We start from the raw sequence: 20,707 nt of genomic DNA, 5'->3' as shown, positions 1-20,707 counted from the left end.
AAAAGGTTGACTAATAAAAGGAAAGCATTATGGGCAAGGGTTACCTGAGGGGCTAGTTATGCAACACCTCACGTTCCAGCTGACAGCACGATGACACATCCCTGACAGTGTTTTCATATTCACACATGGTAAATAAGCAATTGCAGGCTAACCCCCGACCTCATTTCTCAACTTGGGCATAACGCCCTAAGCCCTGCTCAGCTACAGTAGCCAGGTTTCCATCCAATTGGTGACAGATTTTCATGCAAATATTAAAACATTAGCATAAAGAATATATGTATATTTTCCTACCAGTGGTGTTTCCACCAAACTGACTTGTTGTGGATAAAAATCAGTGCGTGATGATGTAGTGCACACAAGGTACTTTTTTGCTTAAGTTTTCATGTACAGTGCCTTCAGAAAGTATTTACCCCTAAATGACAGTGAAAAGGAAGCCTGTCCAGAGTAAAAAATATTCCAAAACATGCATCCTGTTTGCAATAAATCACTAAAGTAAAACGGCAAAAAAAAACGTTTTACTTCATGTTCTGAATACAATGCGTTATGTTTGGGTAAATCCAACACATCACGGAGTACCACTCTTCATATTTTCAAGCATGGTGGTGGCTGCATCATGTTATGGGTATGCTTGTCATCAGCAAGGATTAGGATGTTTTTTGGGATAAAAAGAAATGGAATAGAGCTAAGCACAAGCAAAATCCTACAGGAAAACTAACAGACACTGGGAGATTAATTAATCTTTCAGCAGGACAATAACCTAAAACACCAGGCCAAATATAGACTGGAGTTGCTTACCAAGATGACATTGAATGTTAATGAGTGGCCCAGTTACAGTTTTGACTTAAATCTGCTTGAATATCTATGGCAAGACTTGAAAATGGCTATCTAGCAATGATCAAGAACTCATTTCACAGAGATTGAAGAATATTTTAAAGAATAATGTGCTAATATTGTACAATCCAGTTGTGCAAAGCTCTTAGAGACATACCCAGAAAGACTCAGTTGTAATCTCTGCAAAAGGTGATTCTAACATGTATTTTTGACTCTGGGGGTTGAATACTTACATACTCAAAACTGTGTTTTATGTCGTCCCCCCCCCCCCCCCCCCACACACACACACACACACACACTTTGACATTGGTATTTTGTGTAGATTGTTGACACACAAAGACGATTCAAACCATTTTAATACCACCTTGTAAAACAATTTTGAAAAAGTCAAGTGGTTAGTATTGTGGAGTAACTACAATGTTGATCCATTGATACACCATCCAAAGTATAATTAATAACTTAATAACTTCACTATGCTCAAAGGGGTAATCCATGTTTGCTTCTCTTTTTTTTTTACCCATCTACCAATAGGTGCCCTTTGTCAAGGCATTGGAAAACCTCCCTGGTCTTTGTGGTTGAATCTGTGTTGGGAATTCACTGCTTGACTGAGGGAACTTACAGATAATTGCAATGTGTGAGGTACAGAGATGAGGTTGTCATTCTAAATTCATTCATTAAGAAATAAGGCACAAAAGGCAGTGATGTAGCATGAATATAGTCACAGGTATATGGCGTTGTTAAACGCGATAAGTAACCCATTTACTTATTGTTTTTATAAAACCGACATTTACTTGGATATGTCCATGATAATGACGTTGATACGTGATTTCGACTGGCTCAGAAAAAGTTCTCATCTGGGCACTGTTCACGCAACACGGAGTGTACAAAACATTAGGAAAACCTTGCTAATATTGAGTTGCACCCCCTTTTGCCCTCAGAACAGCCTCAATTTGTTGGGGCATTGACTCTAAAAGGTGTCGAAAGTGTTCCACAGGGTGCTGGCCCGTGTTGACTCCAATGCTTCCTTCCCACAGTTGTCTGCATGTCCTTTGGGTGGTGGATCATTCATGATACACACGGAAAACTGTTGAGCGTGAAAAACCCAGCAGCGTTGCAGTTCTTGACACTCATACTAGTACTTCTGGCACCTATTACCATACTCCATTCAAAGGCACACATCTTTTGTCTTGCCCATTCACCCTCTGAAAGGCACATTTACACAATCCATATCCCAATTGTCTCGAGGCTTAAAAATCCTTCTTTAACCTGTCTCCTCCCCTTCATCTACACTGACATCAATAAGGGATCATAGCTTTCACCTGGATTCACTTGGTCAGTCTATGCCATGGAAAGAGCAGGTGTTCCTAAAGTTCTATACACTCAGTGTATGTACGTACTACAGAGATCAAAATTAAAAAGTGAAACATTGTTTCCAGGTTGGACAGACAGACAGCAAGGTGTATATTAACCCCCGCTGTACCAAACTAAATGCTAAGCTGGAAGCGAGGGGAAATTATGTGCGAGTTGAGATGAATACAAGAGATGATTCAGACGGCAACATTAACATGACATTCTTATGGCGGTGCAGTGATAATGTTTAGATGGTACTGTTAGCAGGCATAGGTGTGTCTGTGATGGCCAATACAGCACGGCTTGGAATGCTGCTCATCCAATCAGCATCCAGGATCCAAACAACCAGTTTTATTAACATTGTCTTGAAGTGAAGTCCATGCAATGTATTATGTGACTTGTTAAGCGAAGTCTTATCATAACAATGGGGTTGAATACTTATTGACTCAAGATATTTTGGATTTTGATTTAAAGAGTCTAAGGGTATGAATACTTTCTGAAGCCACTGTACTGAATAAACATCTAAAGTTCAATATGTTTCCATTTCATTTTCAACCGATAGTTTTGTCACAACTGTTGCGTTAAATAACAAATGTGCCCAGTCTGGTCTTGGTATGTGCGCTTTACCCAACAGCTCACAGATGCAGTGCGGGTAGTCTACATGATGACATTATTATGGATCATTTAATGACATTCAAGCATCAATCATCATGTCACCAGAATAAGACCCTGAGTCTGTCTATTGGAGAGGAGCATAAAGCTCATCAATTTACACTTTCACCACTCTAACATTCATCATGACTTATTTCATCTGTAGGGTAATAAACTGCATGGTTTCCAGATTTGTAGTGGGAGGATGACACACCATGTCATCGGGTGACTCCAAGTTTACTTCAATATGATGGTTATTATATCAATATTTTCGCATTAAGGCATTTCCACTACCGTTTCTCGCATAATACATTTTTCCCGACACACAAAGTTCCCTCCATGTCGAATGAACAAATTATCTGTCAGCATTTAGAAAATTGTACTGAAATGTCCTGTTTTTCTATACGGTATGACTTGAGAATATGGTTACTGGCACACATTGTGTGCTTAGGCTTGCCTTCAATGAGTTTGAAATTTAGTTTAGAAAAGTCCACAATAGTTGAGGGCAAGCATTGCTGGTATGTTTTAAACACAGTTCATCAAGGGATGGAATTCAGTCAGCTCTAACCACCCAGACCCCCTGCTGAGTCAACCTCTATTCCGAGTTTAACTGCAACCCTCATTGTAAGATTATGGGAGAAAATGGGATTATTCCTCCATCCCCTACCGTTCAGCGGTAGGGGATGGAGGCCCCACGTGCAGGCCTGCTGGGGCACTGTGCACTTCTGCCAAGACCCAAACCACGGAGCCATGCAGAGAGAGATTATTCCACCCAGATAATCCCACTCTGGGGTCATACTGCCAGATGATTTTAAGATGGGCTGTTTCCTTCCTTCTATCTACCCCTGGGGGTCGTGTATTGGGCACAAGTTGTCAGGAGGGGATTACCGGCTAAATCCCCACCCCTCAATCCTCTACCACCCCCTACTCTCACTCGCGTGCACACACACACTTTACACCCTCTGCCTTAGGTCCTGTTGGTTTCAGGAAGATGAGCTAACCTTGCCCTGAAGTCATTTCTCAGTTCTGTCTTGTCAGGGTTTAATCCCATGGGACTGTCAAATGGCAGCAGGCTTAGGGTTTTCAGTCATTCCTTTCCTCGGTTCAGTCAGTTTTTTTCAGTCTAGTTCTTTTCATAATGTCAGGACTCGTGAGGCAATATTTTACCGCTCTTTATTTCGCTTGCCATCACCCGTCGTCCTGTTCACAAAGATAAATATTGAAGTTGTTTACGAATGCCGGTCCTAGTTTAGTTGTTTTCCAAACCTCTGCAGAGATTTATTAAAAGATAGTTCAAAGATAAAACGCCTCAGGACTCCCTACAGCCAGTAAATGTCACCCTCCCTATCTTTAGAAGTGGTTCCTCAATTTAGCCGTGGGGCTGTACAAAGTGGGCTTGGGCGATATCCAGATTTTCATACCGTTTCTGTACCCTACTGGGGTGTAAGCTATTACCGGAAGTACACACAAGGGGTGCTATTTCCAAAAATATATATTTTTTGTGGGGATGCACAAAACAATTTAGGCGACAGGGATCTTGATCCAGGAGGGTATTAAATGTCCCTGCTGTAACCAAGAAGCTTGATTTTGACATCTAGGCAGTAGGCATGTTAGCTAACCTAATGCTTAGCTGGAACCCTGAGTTGGATATCATTTATTTGACACCTCTTAGATTTATTGTAGTTATAATCAACCTATAGTAATATGCAGTGGCTTTGCACGAAGCCCCTGCGAGGTATTGGAAATCATACCGGTGGTATTTGTAAATAACCCTGTATACGGTATAAACAGTATATCTCCCAAGCCTAGTAGTTAAAGATGAACCTGGTCCCGGATTAACCCAAGAGCGGGTAAAGACAGCCGGCAGGCCGGCCGGCAAGTGATTGGCTCCCGTATTAAGGTTAGAGGTCAGCCTATATTTCGGTCCAGGGGTCTGCTTCCCAGATTAGAACCAGCAGAGCAGCTGAGCTGGCTGTGGCCTGGACTATTCTCTACCCCTCTCTCTTCATTACTCTGTCTCACTCTCTTCTTTAATGTCACTATCTTTTTGCCCTTGTTTCTGTTATCTTCCCCTCTTTCCTTCTCTCTCCTCTCTGAACGGCCTCACACACACACATGCTATATTCTACGTCAATTCCCCTTCCTCCTCCCCTCGTCTCTGCTGATGGTTGACTCTCAAACTAATCCTGGAGGTACAGCTGTGTGGACTGGTGCTGCTCTTGTATCTCACTCAGGGCAACTGAAGCCTCCATGTCAAAATATAATCATATAAGATATGCCATTTATCAGACGCTTTTATCCGAAACGACTTAGTCATGCGTGCATACATTCTACATATGGGTGGTCCCGGGAATCAAACCAGCTATCCTGCCATTGCAAGAGCCATGCTCTACCAACTGAGCTACAGAAGACATCTAGCTTTCATTTAGACTGTTCTACTACACATTTAAACTGAATAAAACATTCAAACACACTCCTCTCCCTGACAGTGACCCAGCCTCCACATACAGATCCCAGATCAGTAAGTGCCGTGGGACCGTCAGCGACATATTCCATTGTCATTCAAATAAACTATTATTGCAATATGCTTTGATGTAATGGGCTCTGATATTTTTCCAGGCAAGGCTGTTTCTCTGCATATTTTAGGAACCTGTCCTCTGGGTTAGAATGGTAATGTGAGCAGAGTAGAGGGACTGGGGCAGTGTGCTACAGTGACTATACTAGACAGTCTGTAACCTGGAGGAGAGAGGAGCGCAGGTCATAGTAATTCCACCTCCCTCTGTATGGCGTCAGGGGGTTCAGGACTGATGTAGTATTTAGGGTGGATGGAAACTGACCAGCATATTTCCCAGTTTGTGTGTCAATAATGTAATAAATCAATTGTAACAATGGTTTTTCTAAGCAACACATCTTCCTGAATTTGGATTAGGTTATTGTTAGATCTATTAAATCTGAATCTATTTTTAGTCGTTTGTTTCTCTCTCCCCTCACAGCTTTGCCTCCACTCAACAAAGCACACCATCGTTTGGTGCACTCGCCAACCAGAGTGCCCCGTCCTTTGGTAACCTGGCCCAGCAGCAGCAGGGGTCAGGGTTCGGAGCTCCTCAGCTCAGCGGCTTCTCTGCGTTCGGACAGCAGGGAGGAGGAGGTGTGTACTACTATCTCACCCATTCAGCACTTTCAGATCAGTGCAGAGGATGCCACTCTAGAGGATGCACTCCAAGTCTTCATTGACATGTTCCCTTCCCTCCCTCTTCTAGTGACTAAAACTATACAAAGCATATGAAATGATTCCAACACCCGGCTTAGTCTTATCTGCCCCTGCGGTCTCCTCCCCACTCTCCCAGCCATGCTAACAAGGAACAAACAAAAGAGCTCAAGTCTTCGTTTGAAGTCCTGCCAATGAGTCTCTTCCCATATTCCCCTGAAGCAGAGCCACTGGTTAGTTCAACTCATTAGTGGTTGGATAAATAGCAGTCAGTTAGCCTAGTGGCTAATGCTATCCCCCAGCACTCTGTCTGCTGTGCAGTACAACAGGGCCACAAGATGCAGTGCTAGGCTAATGCTAGGATAGCCGTGGGGGTGGTGGAATCCCACCAGCGGCTTCCTATTAACCCAAATACCTGCTATGGCTGCATGCCGCCAGCTACTTTCTGTCAGAATAATGTTTGTATATGGCCCAGTTTTCTCAAAACGGGAAGAGGAGGGTGGGAAGACCTCTTTTACCATCTTAGTTTCACTCTCTCGTTCTCTCTTTTTCTTCTTCTCTCACTTTATTTCTCTCATTCCTCTACTCCCTCACATGCTTGCCCTCTCTCCCTCTTGCTTTGTGTCTAGCTCTAAATATGTCACTCTCTCACACACACACTTTTTACTTTTCAAATCGTCCAGCCTCCCTCTTATTTTTCCATCTGTCTCCCTCCACTCCTGCTCTGGAGCCCTGGATGGTGCTCTTTGCGTATGTCCGATCGTTAGGTCTAGAACAAGTCATATTATTGTGGTTTATGCTGTGTCTTATAGTAGTTTTCTCTCTGATTCAGTCTACATTATACAGAGGTGTTTAAATTTTTTCCACTGATACGTCTTCATCTACATGGTTAATTGTGTTTGTTGGTTTTCTTGCAGGCTTTGGGTCTGCTGGTGGATTTGGGTCCAATCAGTAAGTATCACTCATCGTTGGGCTCTTCTGTGTGGGAGTACGTGTTTCGGTAGTGTGCTCTCATTTGTTGTGTTCACATAAGAGTGTGTCTATCTTTGTGCTTGAGTGTATACATTTGTCTAAGTGTTTGAACCTTCCCTACATACACACTCGCATGTGTGTCTCTGTCAGTAGTGTGTGGAGGAAAAGTGTGTGACCACAGCACACTTCTGAGAATCTGAAGGGCAGCATGAAGTCACAGCTGGCTTTCCTACTATATCATCCCTCCTTCCCCACCATCCCCCCTCCACTCTTTTCTCCCCCTCTAGTCTTCCTCACTCCTTTCTCTTTTCCCTCCTGTACCCTTTTCAACCCTCGCCCTTCTCCTCCCTTAAACCACTGATCTCTGTACCCTTACCCCAGACACTCGCCCCCACTATCCCCTAATTGCTCTCCTTTTCCCCCTACCTCATCTACCACTATCTACACTCTACCTCCTCCCTCTCTCCCACTCCCCTATTTTTCTCTGCCCTCCTTTTCCTCCTCTTCCTCCCCTTCCTCCTCTCCCTGTGCTGCTGTGTCACATAGCCGCTTCCCCCAAGGTGCATTTTAGTGGAATGCAATCTGAAGTGCTCAGGAGAGTGGCGACGCAGCCCGGGCTTTGTTAGATAAGCTCCTCTCTCTCCCTCTGTTCTGCTTCACCCTCTCCCCCTCCTGCTCTTCTTCCTGTTCTCGTCTTCTTCTATTCCTTTCTCTCCCCTCCTTATTCCTCCCCATTTTGCTCCTCCTTCTCTACTCTCCTCACTCACTCTCCTCTTTGTCCCTTTCTTCCTCTTCCTCTCATCATACCCATTTATTATTATTGATGAAAGCAAAATGCTGTGCCAACATGCTCTGAGAAGGGATATCTGTGTATGTTTTATACTGAACAAAAAAATAAACGCAACATGCAACACTTTCAATGATTTCAGTGCATATAAGGAAATCAGTCAAATTAAATTCATTTAGCCCTAATCTATGGATTTCACATGACTGGGCAGGGGCGCAGCCAATCAGAATTAGTTTTTCTCTCACAAAAGAGCTTTATTACAGACAGAAATACTCCTCAGTTTCATCAGCTGTCCGGGTGGCTGGTCTCAGATGATCCCGCAGTTGAAGAAGCCGGATGTGGAGGTTCTGGGCTGGTGTGGTTATACGTGGTTTGCGGTTGTGAGACCAGTTGGACGTACTGCCTAATTCTCTAAAATGACGGAGGCGGCTTATGGTAGAGAAATTAAAATTTAATTATCTGGCAACAGCTCTGGTGGATATTCCTGTAGTCTCCATGCTAATTGCACGCTCCCTTGAGACTATTTTATTTATTTTTATTTAACCAGGTAGGCAAGTTGAGAACAAGTTCTCATTTACAATTACAACCTGGCCAAGGTGAAGCAAAGGAGTTTGACACATACAACAACACAGAGTTACACATGGAGTAAAACAAACATACAGTCAATAATACAGTAGAAACAAGTCTATATACGATGTGAGGAAATGAAGTGACATAAGGGAGGTAAAGGCAAAAAAAGGCCATGGTGGCAAAGTAAATACAATATAGCAAGTAAAACACTGGAATGGTAGATTTGCAGTGGAAGAATGTGCAAAGTAGAAATACAAAATAATGGGGTGCAAAGGAGCTAAATAAATAAATAAAATATATACAGTAGGGAAAGAGGTAGTTGTTTGGGCTAAATTATAGATGGGCTATGTACATCTATGGTGACAACTGCACATTTTAGGTACACTTGTGTAAGGATCATGCTGTTTAATCAGCTTCTTGATATGCCACACCTGTCAGGGTTATCTTGGAAAAAGAGAAATGCTCCCTATAAGGGATGTAAACAAATTTGTGCACAAAATAAGCTTTTTGTGCATATGGAAAATGTCTGGGATCTTTTAGTTCAGCTCATGGGACCAACACTTTGCATGTTGCGTTTATATTTCGTTCAGTATAGTTTCATTTGTTCAAAATAGAATGTATGTTTAAAGAAACTAGGTTTATATTAATACACTTCAACACAAGTAAACATGACCTTTCGAGTCACTTGACTTTGGTGCATATTATTTAGTAAGTTGTTCTTAAATATCATTCTGAATACATTTTTATGAGCGTCAAATCATTTTCATGTAGACAGAACGCATAGTACATAACAACTACAGCGAAATGTACTTCTTAATTTTAGTGCATTTCATTCTTTCCTCCTTTTCCATAGAAACAGATACCACTCTTCATGTATCTGCTTAACAGTGTTGACTTTATCTGGACAGATCTCATGTCTGAAGTCCATCTCATCATTCCTGCTTTCCTCTCTTCCCTCTCTTTCTCTTTTCTTCTAGTCCCATTCCTATTTTTCTTCTCTCCACTTCCCTCAGTTCTAAACTCCCTCTCTACTCAGCTCTACACCCCTCTCTACTCAGCTCTAAACTCCCTCTCTACTCAGCTCTAAACTCCCTCTCTACTCAGTTCTAAACTTCCTCTCTACTCAGTTCTAAAATCCCTCTCTACTCAGTTCTAAACTCCCTCTCTACTCAGCTCTACAGCCCTCTCTACTCAGCTCTACAGCCCTCTCTACTCAGCTCTACAGCCCTCTCTACTCAGCTCTACACCCCTCTCTACTCAGCTCTACACCCCTCTCTACTCAGTTCTAAACTCCCTCTCTACTCAGTTCTAAACTCCCTCTCTACTCAGTTCTAAACTCCCTCTCTACTCAGTTCTAAACTCCCTCTCTACTCAGTTCTAAACTCCCTCTCTACTCAGTTCTAAACTCCCTCTCTACTCAGTTCTAAACTCCCTCTCTACTCAGCTCTATACCCCTCTCTACTCAGTTCTAAACTCCCTCTCTACTCAGCTCTACACCCCTCTCTACTCAGTTCTAAACTCCCTCTCTACTCAGTTCTAAACTCCCTCTCTACTCAGTTCTAAACTCCCTCTCTACTCAGTTCTAAACTCCCTCTACTCAGTTCTAAACTCCCTCTACTCAGTTCTAAACTCCCCCTCTACTCAGTTCTAAACTCCCCCTCTACTCAGTTCTAAACTCCCTCTCTACTCAGTTCTAAACTCCCTCTCTACTCAACTCTACACCCCTCTCTACTCAGCTCTACACCCCTCTCTAAACCCCCTCTATTCTTTTCTGTTCCACCCCTATATCTACGCCTACATCTTCCCTCTATTGTAGTATGTGTGGATATGTGTTCCGTCCAGGACTCCCTCCTTATATTTTGTGTGTATACAGCAAGGTTATTATAGTAAATGAAAACTGAAACAAAAATAAAAACAAAGATTGGAAAAACAATTTAGTGATGAACTATCCTGAGACTTATCTTTGACTGCAATACAATTATAATCTGGCAGTTAAATGCTGCCAGTAGATGGCATTGTTTCAAATAGGCCTAGCTTGTGTATCAGTAGCTAACGTAAGAAATCCGAGTGCGGAGCGTGAGCGTGAACATAAACGATAGGCGTGTACATTGGCGGCAACAAAAGGTAAAGCCCTGTATAGGATTGTTTGGAGTATATTGCTGGAAAGGACAAAAGCAACTGGATTGTTGTCAGAAGATGGCAGCCTGTGTGGAAAGGGAAAACCCCAACGAACCTCAAAGTTCATCTGAACAGCACCAACAGAATTGCAGGCTAAAGACAAGGTTAGAAAGCCAACAGCTGTTAGTAGCTGCAAGACAGGACAACCAAGGCAGAAACATGGCAACCTGATTCAAATGAATAAATAAAAAGAGAAGAAGCAGCACTGGTTAATTTATTAATCCAGTCAAGTCCACGAGACTGTTCAATGAGCCACCTTTCAGAAAATTCAACCAAACACTTGATCCCAAATGTAAAACTCAAGACGCTGCTAGAGTAATCTGGTTGATTGCTTTGCAAATGGATACAGAAAGTTAAGAAGATTCTGAAAGAGGCATGAAAAATAGCCCTGTGTGTTTACGAATGGAGCAAGAAAGGACTGACTGCTTTGTTTATGGGTGGCGCGCAATTGGCCCAGCGTCGTCCGGGTTAGGGGAGGGTTTGGCAGGTAGGGATGTTCTTGTCCGGTCGCGCACTAGCGACTCTTGTGGGGGGCCGGGCGCAAAGCACGCTGACATGGTCACCAGGTGTACGGTGTTTCCTCTGACACATTCGTGCGGCTGGCTTCCGGGTTAAGCGGTCATTGTGTCAAGAAGCAGTGCGGCTTGGCTAGGTTGTATTTCGGAGGACGAATCTGAGTCAGACATCGACGAATATCCTTTAAAATCCAAGTTACATTAAGATTGATTTAAACCTAACCAGACCATCACCCCCAGTGGCAAACAGTGACATGCCAAAAAACTGACTATTTGCCTACAACACATAAATGGCTCCTAGCCTGCTGCACATAGGCTAGTTTCTGTCCCTAAAACTAAAATAATATAAAAACAAAATATAAATAATTGTATTAAACTCAAATTAAATAAAAACTAGTAAATCAAGTCTGATATCTACCTGAAACTAACTGAATTTCATATACACATCTAAAAACTATAAGAACAAAAAATATATTGGGTGGGTCTAATGCTGGTTGGTTAAAAGTGCATTCCAGTCGGTGTCTATTCTACAAGTTACCACCGGCTAAATCTATGACGTTAAAATGCCTATTTACTCTGTTCCATCTGACTGCGCAATCCACTGTCTCATCAGCCCAGCCAGACAATTTATAAACTTGATCTCCACTATAAAAAGCATCTAGACATTATTATCTCATTTCTTTTAGACTAACATTTCAGTTTCAACAGCGGAGATTTATATAAACCTTCTGTCTCAGACATTTGCAACATTGTTTTCCATATTCAAATTCGATCTCCAGCTCTCCCATAGTAATGAACGTGTCGGGGTCGGGACAAGACAGGCAGGCAGCGTTTCTCAGTCACTCGAAATCATGAATCAGCTGGCATCATTTATTTTTGCAGTCTTTACAGCTTCAATATTTGAAGTGATTGTGTTAGCTGTGTTGTTGGCTAGCTCCTCTGAACAATTTGTGTCGGGACTAACGTTTTTAATGAAAATATGTCAATCATTATTTGAATATGTTGGTAACCGTTGTATAAAAGTGATAAAGCCGGTGTTTAGAGCCCAACACCCATGCTAATATATCCCCCAAACACCGGCTTTGAGGGCGTTATCACTTAAATAGAAAATCTCAAAACTACAATAACCTTGGTATACAATACTTACTTACATCCCTCACAGTACTGTCAGAAACCACTAGTACTCCTCATATTGATCAGTCGGGGCCAGGCAGGGGCTAAGGGGAAAGTCCAAACCATCACAAAGGTAGCTAGCTTCCCAACCAGCCTCCCATTTTCATCAACCTCTTTTTATATATATATATGTTGGTTTGTCTTCATTTTTATCCTCCAGATCTTCTCAAATGTTTGGAGCCAGTTCGGGTTGGAGAAGCTAGTTTTTGTAGACCCCCCCCCCCCCCCCCCCCCATTGGCAAGTGCACCCATGCTGTGTGTGGCCAGTCAACACTGCTCTCTGCAATCAAGCTCTCTGAGTAGACGTCTCTTAAAGGGGGAAGGGTGGATGGAGAGGGTGGGTGGGGTGGTTGAGATGACAGTCCAAAACTAGTTGTATAGTATGGAACTGACCTTACAGACCATCGCAATAAGCTTACGTGAAGTACATCAGTGGCAAACTACAATGTGGAATGTGTAGTTGGATTAATTAATTGGCATTTTGTGTATCAATTTTTAAAAATCAGTACAGTAATTATTTATTAAGTTTATCATCCACTAGGAAACATCTCTAAGGACACCTAATGTAGCAAAATAAAATAAAAAGTTTTGGTCATAATTCAATAATAAATGTATCATGAACTTTCTTGGAATAACACCTGTATTCATATGACATAGAATACTGTTTGTATATATCTGTTATCCACTGTGGACTGTAACTCTAGTGTAGATTTATGTTCATCCATCTGGACTTTGCTTTGCTCTATAAAATAGTAATGAAGCCTTGTTGTTTGCACTTTGAATCAGGGAAAAGTTCTAAGCTTTCATTTGATGTTTTAAGATATCATATTTTCCAAGCTTTAGCAATTATGTCCTCTGTTTCTCAAAACTCGTGTATTGTCTTAGTAAAGAGTTTTTTTTATTTATTTTTTTATACTGTAATCCGTAACTGACTCTAGGCAAGACTTGGACAGGTCGTTGATAAAAGTATCCTCTCTTGATTGCATATAATGAACTGAAATATTAGGAAAAAAATTATGCTGCTTTTTAAAATCCATACTGCTGGAACCCCCTATTCCTATAAATGTGTATATTTTATACATGGAAAATGGGAAATAAACTTGGCAATTCTAAAATCTGTATCTAATGTAGTCCCTTTCTTTTTTTTGGCATCCTACTGATGATGAGCACTAATTGATCGCCTGTGTTGTTTTAATGATGACAGCCTCTGGCTATTTTCCTCTTGCCTTTGTGTCTGGCTGTGTGCTTATTAAACAGAGATTTCATTTACGATTAGCCTACTGTTTAAAAGGCTCAACAATTAGACCTCTGGACTAAATGTTGATGTATTTAATGAGTCAACCTTTGATTAAGAGTATTTGAGTCATTAGTCCAGAGAAAAGAGGTGCTGAGGGGTTTTGTCTATGGTATTAGCAGGCCGGTTAATGTAATAAATGTAATCATTTTAACGCAGCATGGAGAAAGGTAAGGAAGCTCTGGGCTATGTTTAGACAGTGATGGGGGCTTTGCTAGCTGCTAATTAGCATACCATCTTTGACGTGGAGCAGCCTTCGTATGGTTTTGTAGCCCTCTCCTTCATCAAGGAATTCACTGGCCCTTATTAATTAATAGACATTTGGATGTAAGCCTAAGACATTGCAGGAATGAGGGTATATTGAATAGAGGGGTGCTGGTCTTGTGTAGTGGCATCTTTTCTTTGGCATGTGGCTGTCATCAGATTGCCATCAATGGTCACCGCCATGGAGAATGTCACTGTCGCCCTGTCCCCTCTGGTGTGCCTGGCGATGGATGGAAATGTTGCAGGCCCGCTGGCCCTGCCAATCAGACACTGAAGTGGTTGGGGAATGTTGGGTTCACAACATGTGACCAAGAGTCCTCGCTTCCCACTGTAACAGTGGAATTCTCCTCCCAGGCCCGCTATGATATGATTGGCCACACGCACTGTGTTCAGGGCAGCTAATATTAGAGATGGTATTAGTGGTGGGCAAGACTAGAGAGAGGGAGTTACATTTGTATTGGGCTTCTGGATGTTTTTCTACCGCTTGTCCTTCATTCTGATGTATGTTTTCCCGGTTCAGGCAGGCACAGTGCGTGTGTGAAATGTAAATCATAGGTATACATATGTGGAATAGCTGATACGTTTTGATGACTCACTTGGCAATGCATTATAGATTTTGCGACGCAGCCTGTCATGGAGCTAAAACTCTGCACTGTTGTGATTTGTAGCTAAAGAGGTTAAGCTGAAGAGGTTTTCAGCACAGTACCCTCTCTCCTTCCCGCAATTGACTCATTTGAACACGTCAAGATCCGTCTACTTGGTGTTGTAGCTGTGCAGCACTGATTCATACTCCCGTGTCATGTTGTGCTCAACAATGACAACTCCGAGTGCAGCACTGTCTTCTCTCTCTTTTCTCGCCGTCAGTGCATGGCTCTGGCAGAGGGAGCAGGCCAGTCACACAGATACTCGTGGGGATGGCAGCTGTTTGAGGAATCCAGATAAAAAGAACCATTCTGTTTCTCTCTACCTCTCTTTTTACGGAGGAATGATTGGCATTGTTCTCGCTGCTTTGTCAGTCCAGCCTTCACAACTCACTGGCTTGTCTACAAGCCGTCTGAGACAGTAATGCAGTCAACCTGCTGAAGTGATGTGTGGGGGGTCAACCTATGTTAATTTACCCAAAGACATTCTATGTAGTATTTAGAGCTATAAGCCCTGAAAGGACTTACTTGCTTTACAACCCGTTCATCCCTGGAGAATTGGAATTGATTGTCTTCACACAAAAAAAACTATTTTTGAGGGGGGTGACAGAGGCACGGGTACCAGGTGAGGGTAGAGTGGTGGAGTGATGGGTAAAAACGACCCACCACACAAATTAGACCGTGAGAGCAGACATTTTAGAGGCTGATTTGGAGAGTGTAATCACCATAGTCTCGCTGTGGCTGGCAGCTTATTTATTGTGCAATGAGATGCAAGCAAACAGGAGCACATCAGAGGCTTCATATGTAAGATTATTGAGAGGTTTGCAAATTTGCACTATAAACTTCTGTCATTGTTTTCCTATTGCCTAATATACAGTGGCATTAGAGGTGTAGTTAGATGATGTGTGTTTAGGCTGTTTGACCTGGTTGACCTCCAATCTCCCAGCTGCCCAGTGCTATCTATCCCAACAACATCATGTCAAGTGCATGTAGCCACTGTTCCTGGTCAAAGTTCCCTTCACGTGGTCAGAGGTTTTGAAGTACTGCTCTGTGTGTGTATGCATCTGTGTGCGTATATTGTTTAGTGTGTGTGATAGATACTTGTCTGTATGGCCTTGTCTGATTGGACGGTAAGTGCAGGCATCAGTCTCTGTGCCCTCTAGGGCTTTTACAGTAATTACATGCGAACATTTCATATTTGATCTGCGAGTGTGCGCCAGTGAAATCAGCCAATGCTGTCCGACACGAACATCACAGCAGCCAGCCAGTTATCTGACAGATACATAATCCACTGACTGAGGACAGAGAAATAATTTTCCGTATCTCAATCTGTACTGTTTGTGTTTCTCTATGGATGTATCGATTTTACCTCAGTCGAGAGAGGAGTGTGGCGGACATCGTAAATGAATATGAATCAACATTAGTGTCCACTGAAGGCTGCAGTAATCTTGTTTCAGAGGCTCTCAGCCTTAGCTCTTAGCGGAGACTAGTTATTTATGCACAGAGTGGAAACTCTCGCTACTATGAAAACATCTTCATCTCTTTTTTCTCCCCTCTGATAATACAGTACTGTGTGTGTGTGTGTGTGTGTGTATATGTGTGTGTGTGTGTGTGTGTTTTATATATGCCCTGGTTGTAGACGGCTTACTGTGAATTCAGCCTCTGATTGAATCCCATGTGATCATAAAGTATTAGCTTAGTGATGAGTGAATTTCCTCTTATTTCAGCCAATGATTTAACTCCCCCTTTTCGGTTGGTGTTAGTTAATGGTGTCCCCCACGTTCATTGTTTGGACATTAACCTATCAAGTAGGAAATTGTGTTTAAACATGAATACCCTAAAAGGTTGTTTCTTTCAGATGATCCAGTGGGGTCCCCTAATCCAGGAGGAAACAAAATGGTGTGTTTTCAAGTTGAGAACAAACCTGCTACAGTTGATAATGGATGCCAGTGCAGCCATGCCATGTCTAACACCGATGTTTCTGTGCTTTCACAGACCAAGATGGCCTGGACAACAATAAAGAATATACCCTTTTTGTCATTTTTTTGGAGAGGGTTTTCTGTTTTGTTTTTTTTGCCTACAAAAATGTTTGATATGAAAGTTTTGTCCACAGTGTCTGTTTTAAACATGTATTGTTTGTTTACTCACAGTAAAAGAGCTTAATAAAACTCTAATTTGATCTTTGTAGCCATCATGTTTTACTGTACCTTCATCGTATTGCACATTATTGACCTTTCCATGACACCAGAGTAAAAAAAGGCTTTTGAAGTATGTCATTTCCACTTGCACTTTTATTTCTATCTATCCCTACAAAAATAACCATTAATCGGGGCCTCCCGGGTGGCGCAGTGGTCTGGAGCACTGCAGCGCTAGCGGTGCCATCAGAGACTCTGGGTTCGCGCCCAGACGCACAATTGGCCTAGCGTAGTCCGGGTTAGTGAGGTTTTGGCCGGTAGGGATATCCTTGTCTCATCGCGCACCAGCGACTCCTGTGGCGGGCCGGGCGCAGTGCACGTTAACCAAGGTCGCCGGGAGCAAGGTGTTTTCTCCGACACATTGGTGCGGCTGGCTGTGCGCTGTGTTAAGAAACAGTGCTGGCCTGGACAACAGGGGAAGTACCCCAAAAATGGCAGTAAACGGGTTGGGGCTAACCGTTATGACACATATGTGAGAGTGCCTCAAAAATGGGTCTTTCGACCTTTGTACGGGAGTTGTAGCGATGAGACAAAAAAATATATATTTTCCTGCTATGTCAAACTGGCTCAAATTAAGATCCTACTTCTGTACATAGGGGTTTTTCTAACCTTTCTGGTGACTGGAAGATTTCAGGATGACTACAGAGGTCAAATCATGACTTAATGCTCTCTAACTGCGGTTGTTTACCACGATTAAAGTGCTATGGATGTTATTTTTCTTAACTCTTTTGGATATGGAAATTACACAGGACTAATACCCTCCCAGTTTCCCCACATCATTAGTAATGCCCTTTTGGCAAATTCCAAGCAGGCTGTTGTGCCTTTCACAGAGGAGTAGCTTCTATCTGGCCACTCTACCATAAAGACCTGATTGGTGGAGTGCTGCAGAGTAATCTCCACAGAGGAACTCTGGAGCTCTGTCAGAGTGACCATCAGGTTCTTGGTCACCTCCCTGACCAAGGTCCTTCTCCCCTGATTGCTCAGTTTGGTCGGGCGTCCAGCTTTAGGAAGAGTCTTGGTGGTTCCAAACTTCTTCCATTTAAGAATGATGGAGGCCACTGTGTTTGAGACCTTCAATGCTGCAGACATTTTTTGGTACCCTTCCTCAGATATGTGCCTCGACACAATCCTGTCTCAGAGCTCTAAGGACAATTCCTTCAACCTTAGTGTATGTCAGAGCATAAACCATCAACTGTGGGACCTTCTATAGACTAATGTGTGCCTTTCCAAATCATGTCCCATCAATTGAATTTACCACAGGTGGAATCCAATCAAATTGTAGAAACATCTCAAGGATGATCAATGGAAACAGGATGCACTTGAGCTCAATTTCGAGGGTCTGAACACTTATGAAACTAAGTTATTTCTGTTTTTTTTATTTCTACAAACCGGTTTTTGCTTTGTCATAATGGGGTATTGTGTGTAGATTGAGGAAAATGTTTAATAAATTTTAGAATAAGGCTGTAACGTAACAATGTGGAAAAGTGAAGTAGTCTGAATACTTTTTGAATGCACTGAAAAGGTACATTGAAAGCCGATGCTTCCACTTAGGTATGATTCCTGAGTAAATTAAGCAATTAGCATCCCATCATGCTTAGGGCCATTATTTTGGCTACTGTAGCTAGACAAGATCTCAGTGACTTTGAAAGTGGGGTCTCAAAGGAGTGTAGGGTGTTTAATTGAACACTTCTGGAGAGGTGCCTGAGACAGCATTTTCCACCACCATCAACAAAACACCCTTCCAATAGAGTTCCAGAACCTTGTAGAATCTATGCCAAAGCGCATTGAAGCCGTTTTGGCGGCTGGGGTAGCCCAACGTCCTATTAAGAAACTTTGTTGGTGTTTCCTTTATTTTGGCCGTTACCTATATTTCCAGTCAAAAGTTTGGACACACCTACTTATTGAAGGGTTTTTCTATTATTATTATTATTATTACTATTTTCTACATTGTACAAATAATAGTGAAGACATCAAAACTATGAAATAACACAAATGGAATCATGTAGTAGCCAAAAAAGTGTTTCAAAAAAAGGAATTATGTTTTAGATTGTTCAAAGTAGTCACACTTTGCCTTGATGACAGCTTTGTACACTCTTGGCATTCTCTCAACCAGCTTCATGAAGAATGATTTTCCAACAGACTTGAAAGAGTTCCCACATATGCTTTTCCGACACTCAGCGGTCCAACTCATCCCAAACCATCTCAATTTGGTTGAGGTTGGGTGATTTGTAGAGGATGCAGCACTCCATCACTCTCCTTCTTGGTCAAATAGCCCTTAAACAGCCTGGAGATGTGTTTTGGGTCATTGTCCTGTTAAAAAACATATGATAGTCCCACTAAGTGCAAACCAGATGGGTTGGCATATCGCTGCAAAATGCTGTGGTAGCCATGCTAATTAAGTGTGCCTTGAATTCTAAATAAATCACAGTGTCACCAGCAAAGCACCATCACACCACCTCCGCCATGCTTCACAGTGGGAACCACACATCCGTTCACCTACTCTGCGTCTCACAAAGACAGATTTCACAAAGGACAGAATTCCACCGGTCTAATGTCCATTGCTCTGGTTTCTTGGCCCAAGCAAGTCTTTTCTTATTGGTGTCCTTTTAGTAGTGGTTTCTTTGCAGCAATTCGAACATGAAGGCCTGATTCACGATGTTGAGATGCTTGATTGTTTGTTTTTGTGACTGCACTTGAAGAAACTTTCAAAGTTCTTTACATTTTCCGGATTGACTGACCTTCATGTCTTAAAGTAATGATGGACTGTCGTTTCTCTTTGCTTATTTGAGCTTTTCTTACCATGATATGGACTTGGTCTTTTATCAAATAAGCCTATCTTCTGTATACCACCCCTACCTCACACCACAAATGATTTGCTCAATCGCATTAAGAAGGAAAGAAATTTAACAAATGAACTTTTAACAAGGCATACCTGTTCATTTAAATGCATTCCAGGTGACCACGTCATGAACTGGTTGAGAGAATGCCAAGAGTGTGCAAAGCTGTCATCTGCAAAGGGTGGCTACTTTGATGAATATCAAATATAAAATATATTTTGATTTGTTTAACACTTTTTTGGTTAACACATGTAATCATGTGTTATTTCATCATTTCCATGTCCACTTTTATTCTACAATGTAGAAAATATTCAAAATAAAAACCCTTGAAGGAGTAGGTGTGTCCAAACTTTTGACTGGTACTGTATATACAGTGCATTCGGAAAGTATTCAGACCCCTTGACTTTTTCCACATTTTGTTACATAACAGCCTTATTCTTAAATCATTTATTTAATCAATTTAATACGTCTACACACAATACTCCATAATGACAAAGCGTAAAAACAGATGTTTTTTTAGAAATTGTTACAAATTTATACAAATAAAATAAAAACCAGAAATACCTTATTTACATAAGTGTTCACACCCTTGGCTATGAGACTCGAAATTGAGCTCAGGTGCATTCTGCTTCTGTTGAGCATCCTTGAGATGTTTCTACAACTTGACTGGAGTCCACCTGTGGTAAATTCAATTGACAAGACATGATTTGGAAAGACACACACATGTCTATATAAGGACCTACAGTTGAGAGTGCATCTCAGAGCAAAAACCAAGCCATGAGGTCAAAGGAATTGTCTGTAGAGCTTTGAGACAGGATTGTGTCGAGGCACTGATCTGGGCAAGGGTACCAAAACATTTTTGCAGCATTAAAAGTCCCCAAGAACACAGTGGCCTCCCATCATTCTTAAATGGAAGTTTGGAACCAACAAGACTCCTTGAGCAGGCTGGTCACCCATCCAAACTAAGCAATCGGGGGAGAAGGTCCTAACAGGGAAGCAGTGAAAACACTCAGGGGTCAGTAGAGATGCAGTGAGATGGAGCTATAGGGCCAGAGCGGCTGAACATAGAGATCCATGGCTCAGTGTCTTGCTACACGCAGCATTGTTTGAGGGATCAGGGTACTAGCACACTGCTATTGCTAGCGTAATATTAGCACAGGCTGGTATTAATAGTTTGAGGCTGGTGCCAAAGCTACAGTACAGGGAAGTCACAATGTGATTACTTCGTATTACAGAGAAGG

At 42.1% G+C, this 20,707-nt stretch overlaps 1 protein-coding gene across 2 annotated transcripts in view; it reads left to right on the top strand.

Annotated features, from left to right (window-relative positions):
- nup214 (nucleoporin 214) overlaps positions 1-16,625 on the top strand; it is a 68,769-nt gene extending 52,144 nt beyond the window's left edge. Inside the window, exons 34-37 of one of the 2 annotated variants that reach the window (XM_020457348.2) lie at positions 5,826-5,980; positions 6,958-6,991; positions 16,293-16,333; positions 16,430-16,625. In XM_020457348.2, the coding sequence (XP_020312937.1) occupies positions 5,826-5,980; positions 6,958-6,991; positions 16,293-16,296 (193 nt within the window). In that variant the 3' untranslated portion in view covers positions 16,297-16,333; positions 16,430-16,625. The remainder of the gene's footprint in view (positions 1-5,825; positions 5,981-6,957; positions 6,992-16,292; positions 16,334-16,429) is intronic. The other variant, XM_020457347.2, reaches the window with a different exon arrangement.
- The last annotated feature ends 4,082 nt before the right edge of the window (positions 16,626-20,707 follow it).

Source organism: Oncorhynchus kisutch, linkage group LG23 (genome assembly GCF_002021735.2).
Source record: "Oncorhynchus kisutch isolate 150728-3 linkage group LG23, Okis_V2, whole genome shotgun sequence".
Taxonomy (NCBI): Eukaryota; Metazoa; Chordata; class Actinopteri; order Salmoniformes; family Salmonidae; genus Oncorhynchus; species Oncorhynchus kisutch.
This window is presented reverse-complemented; position numbering and strand designations above follow the sequence as displayed.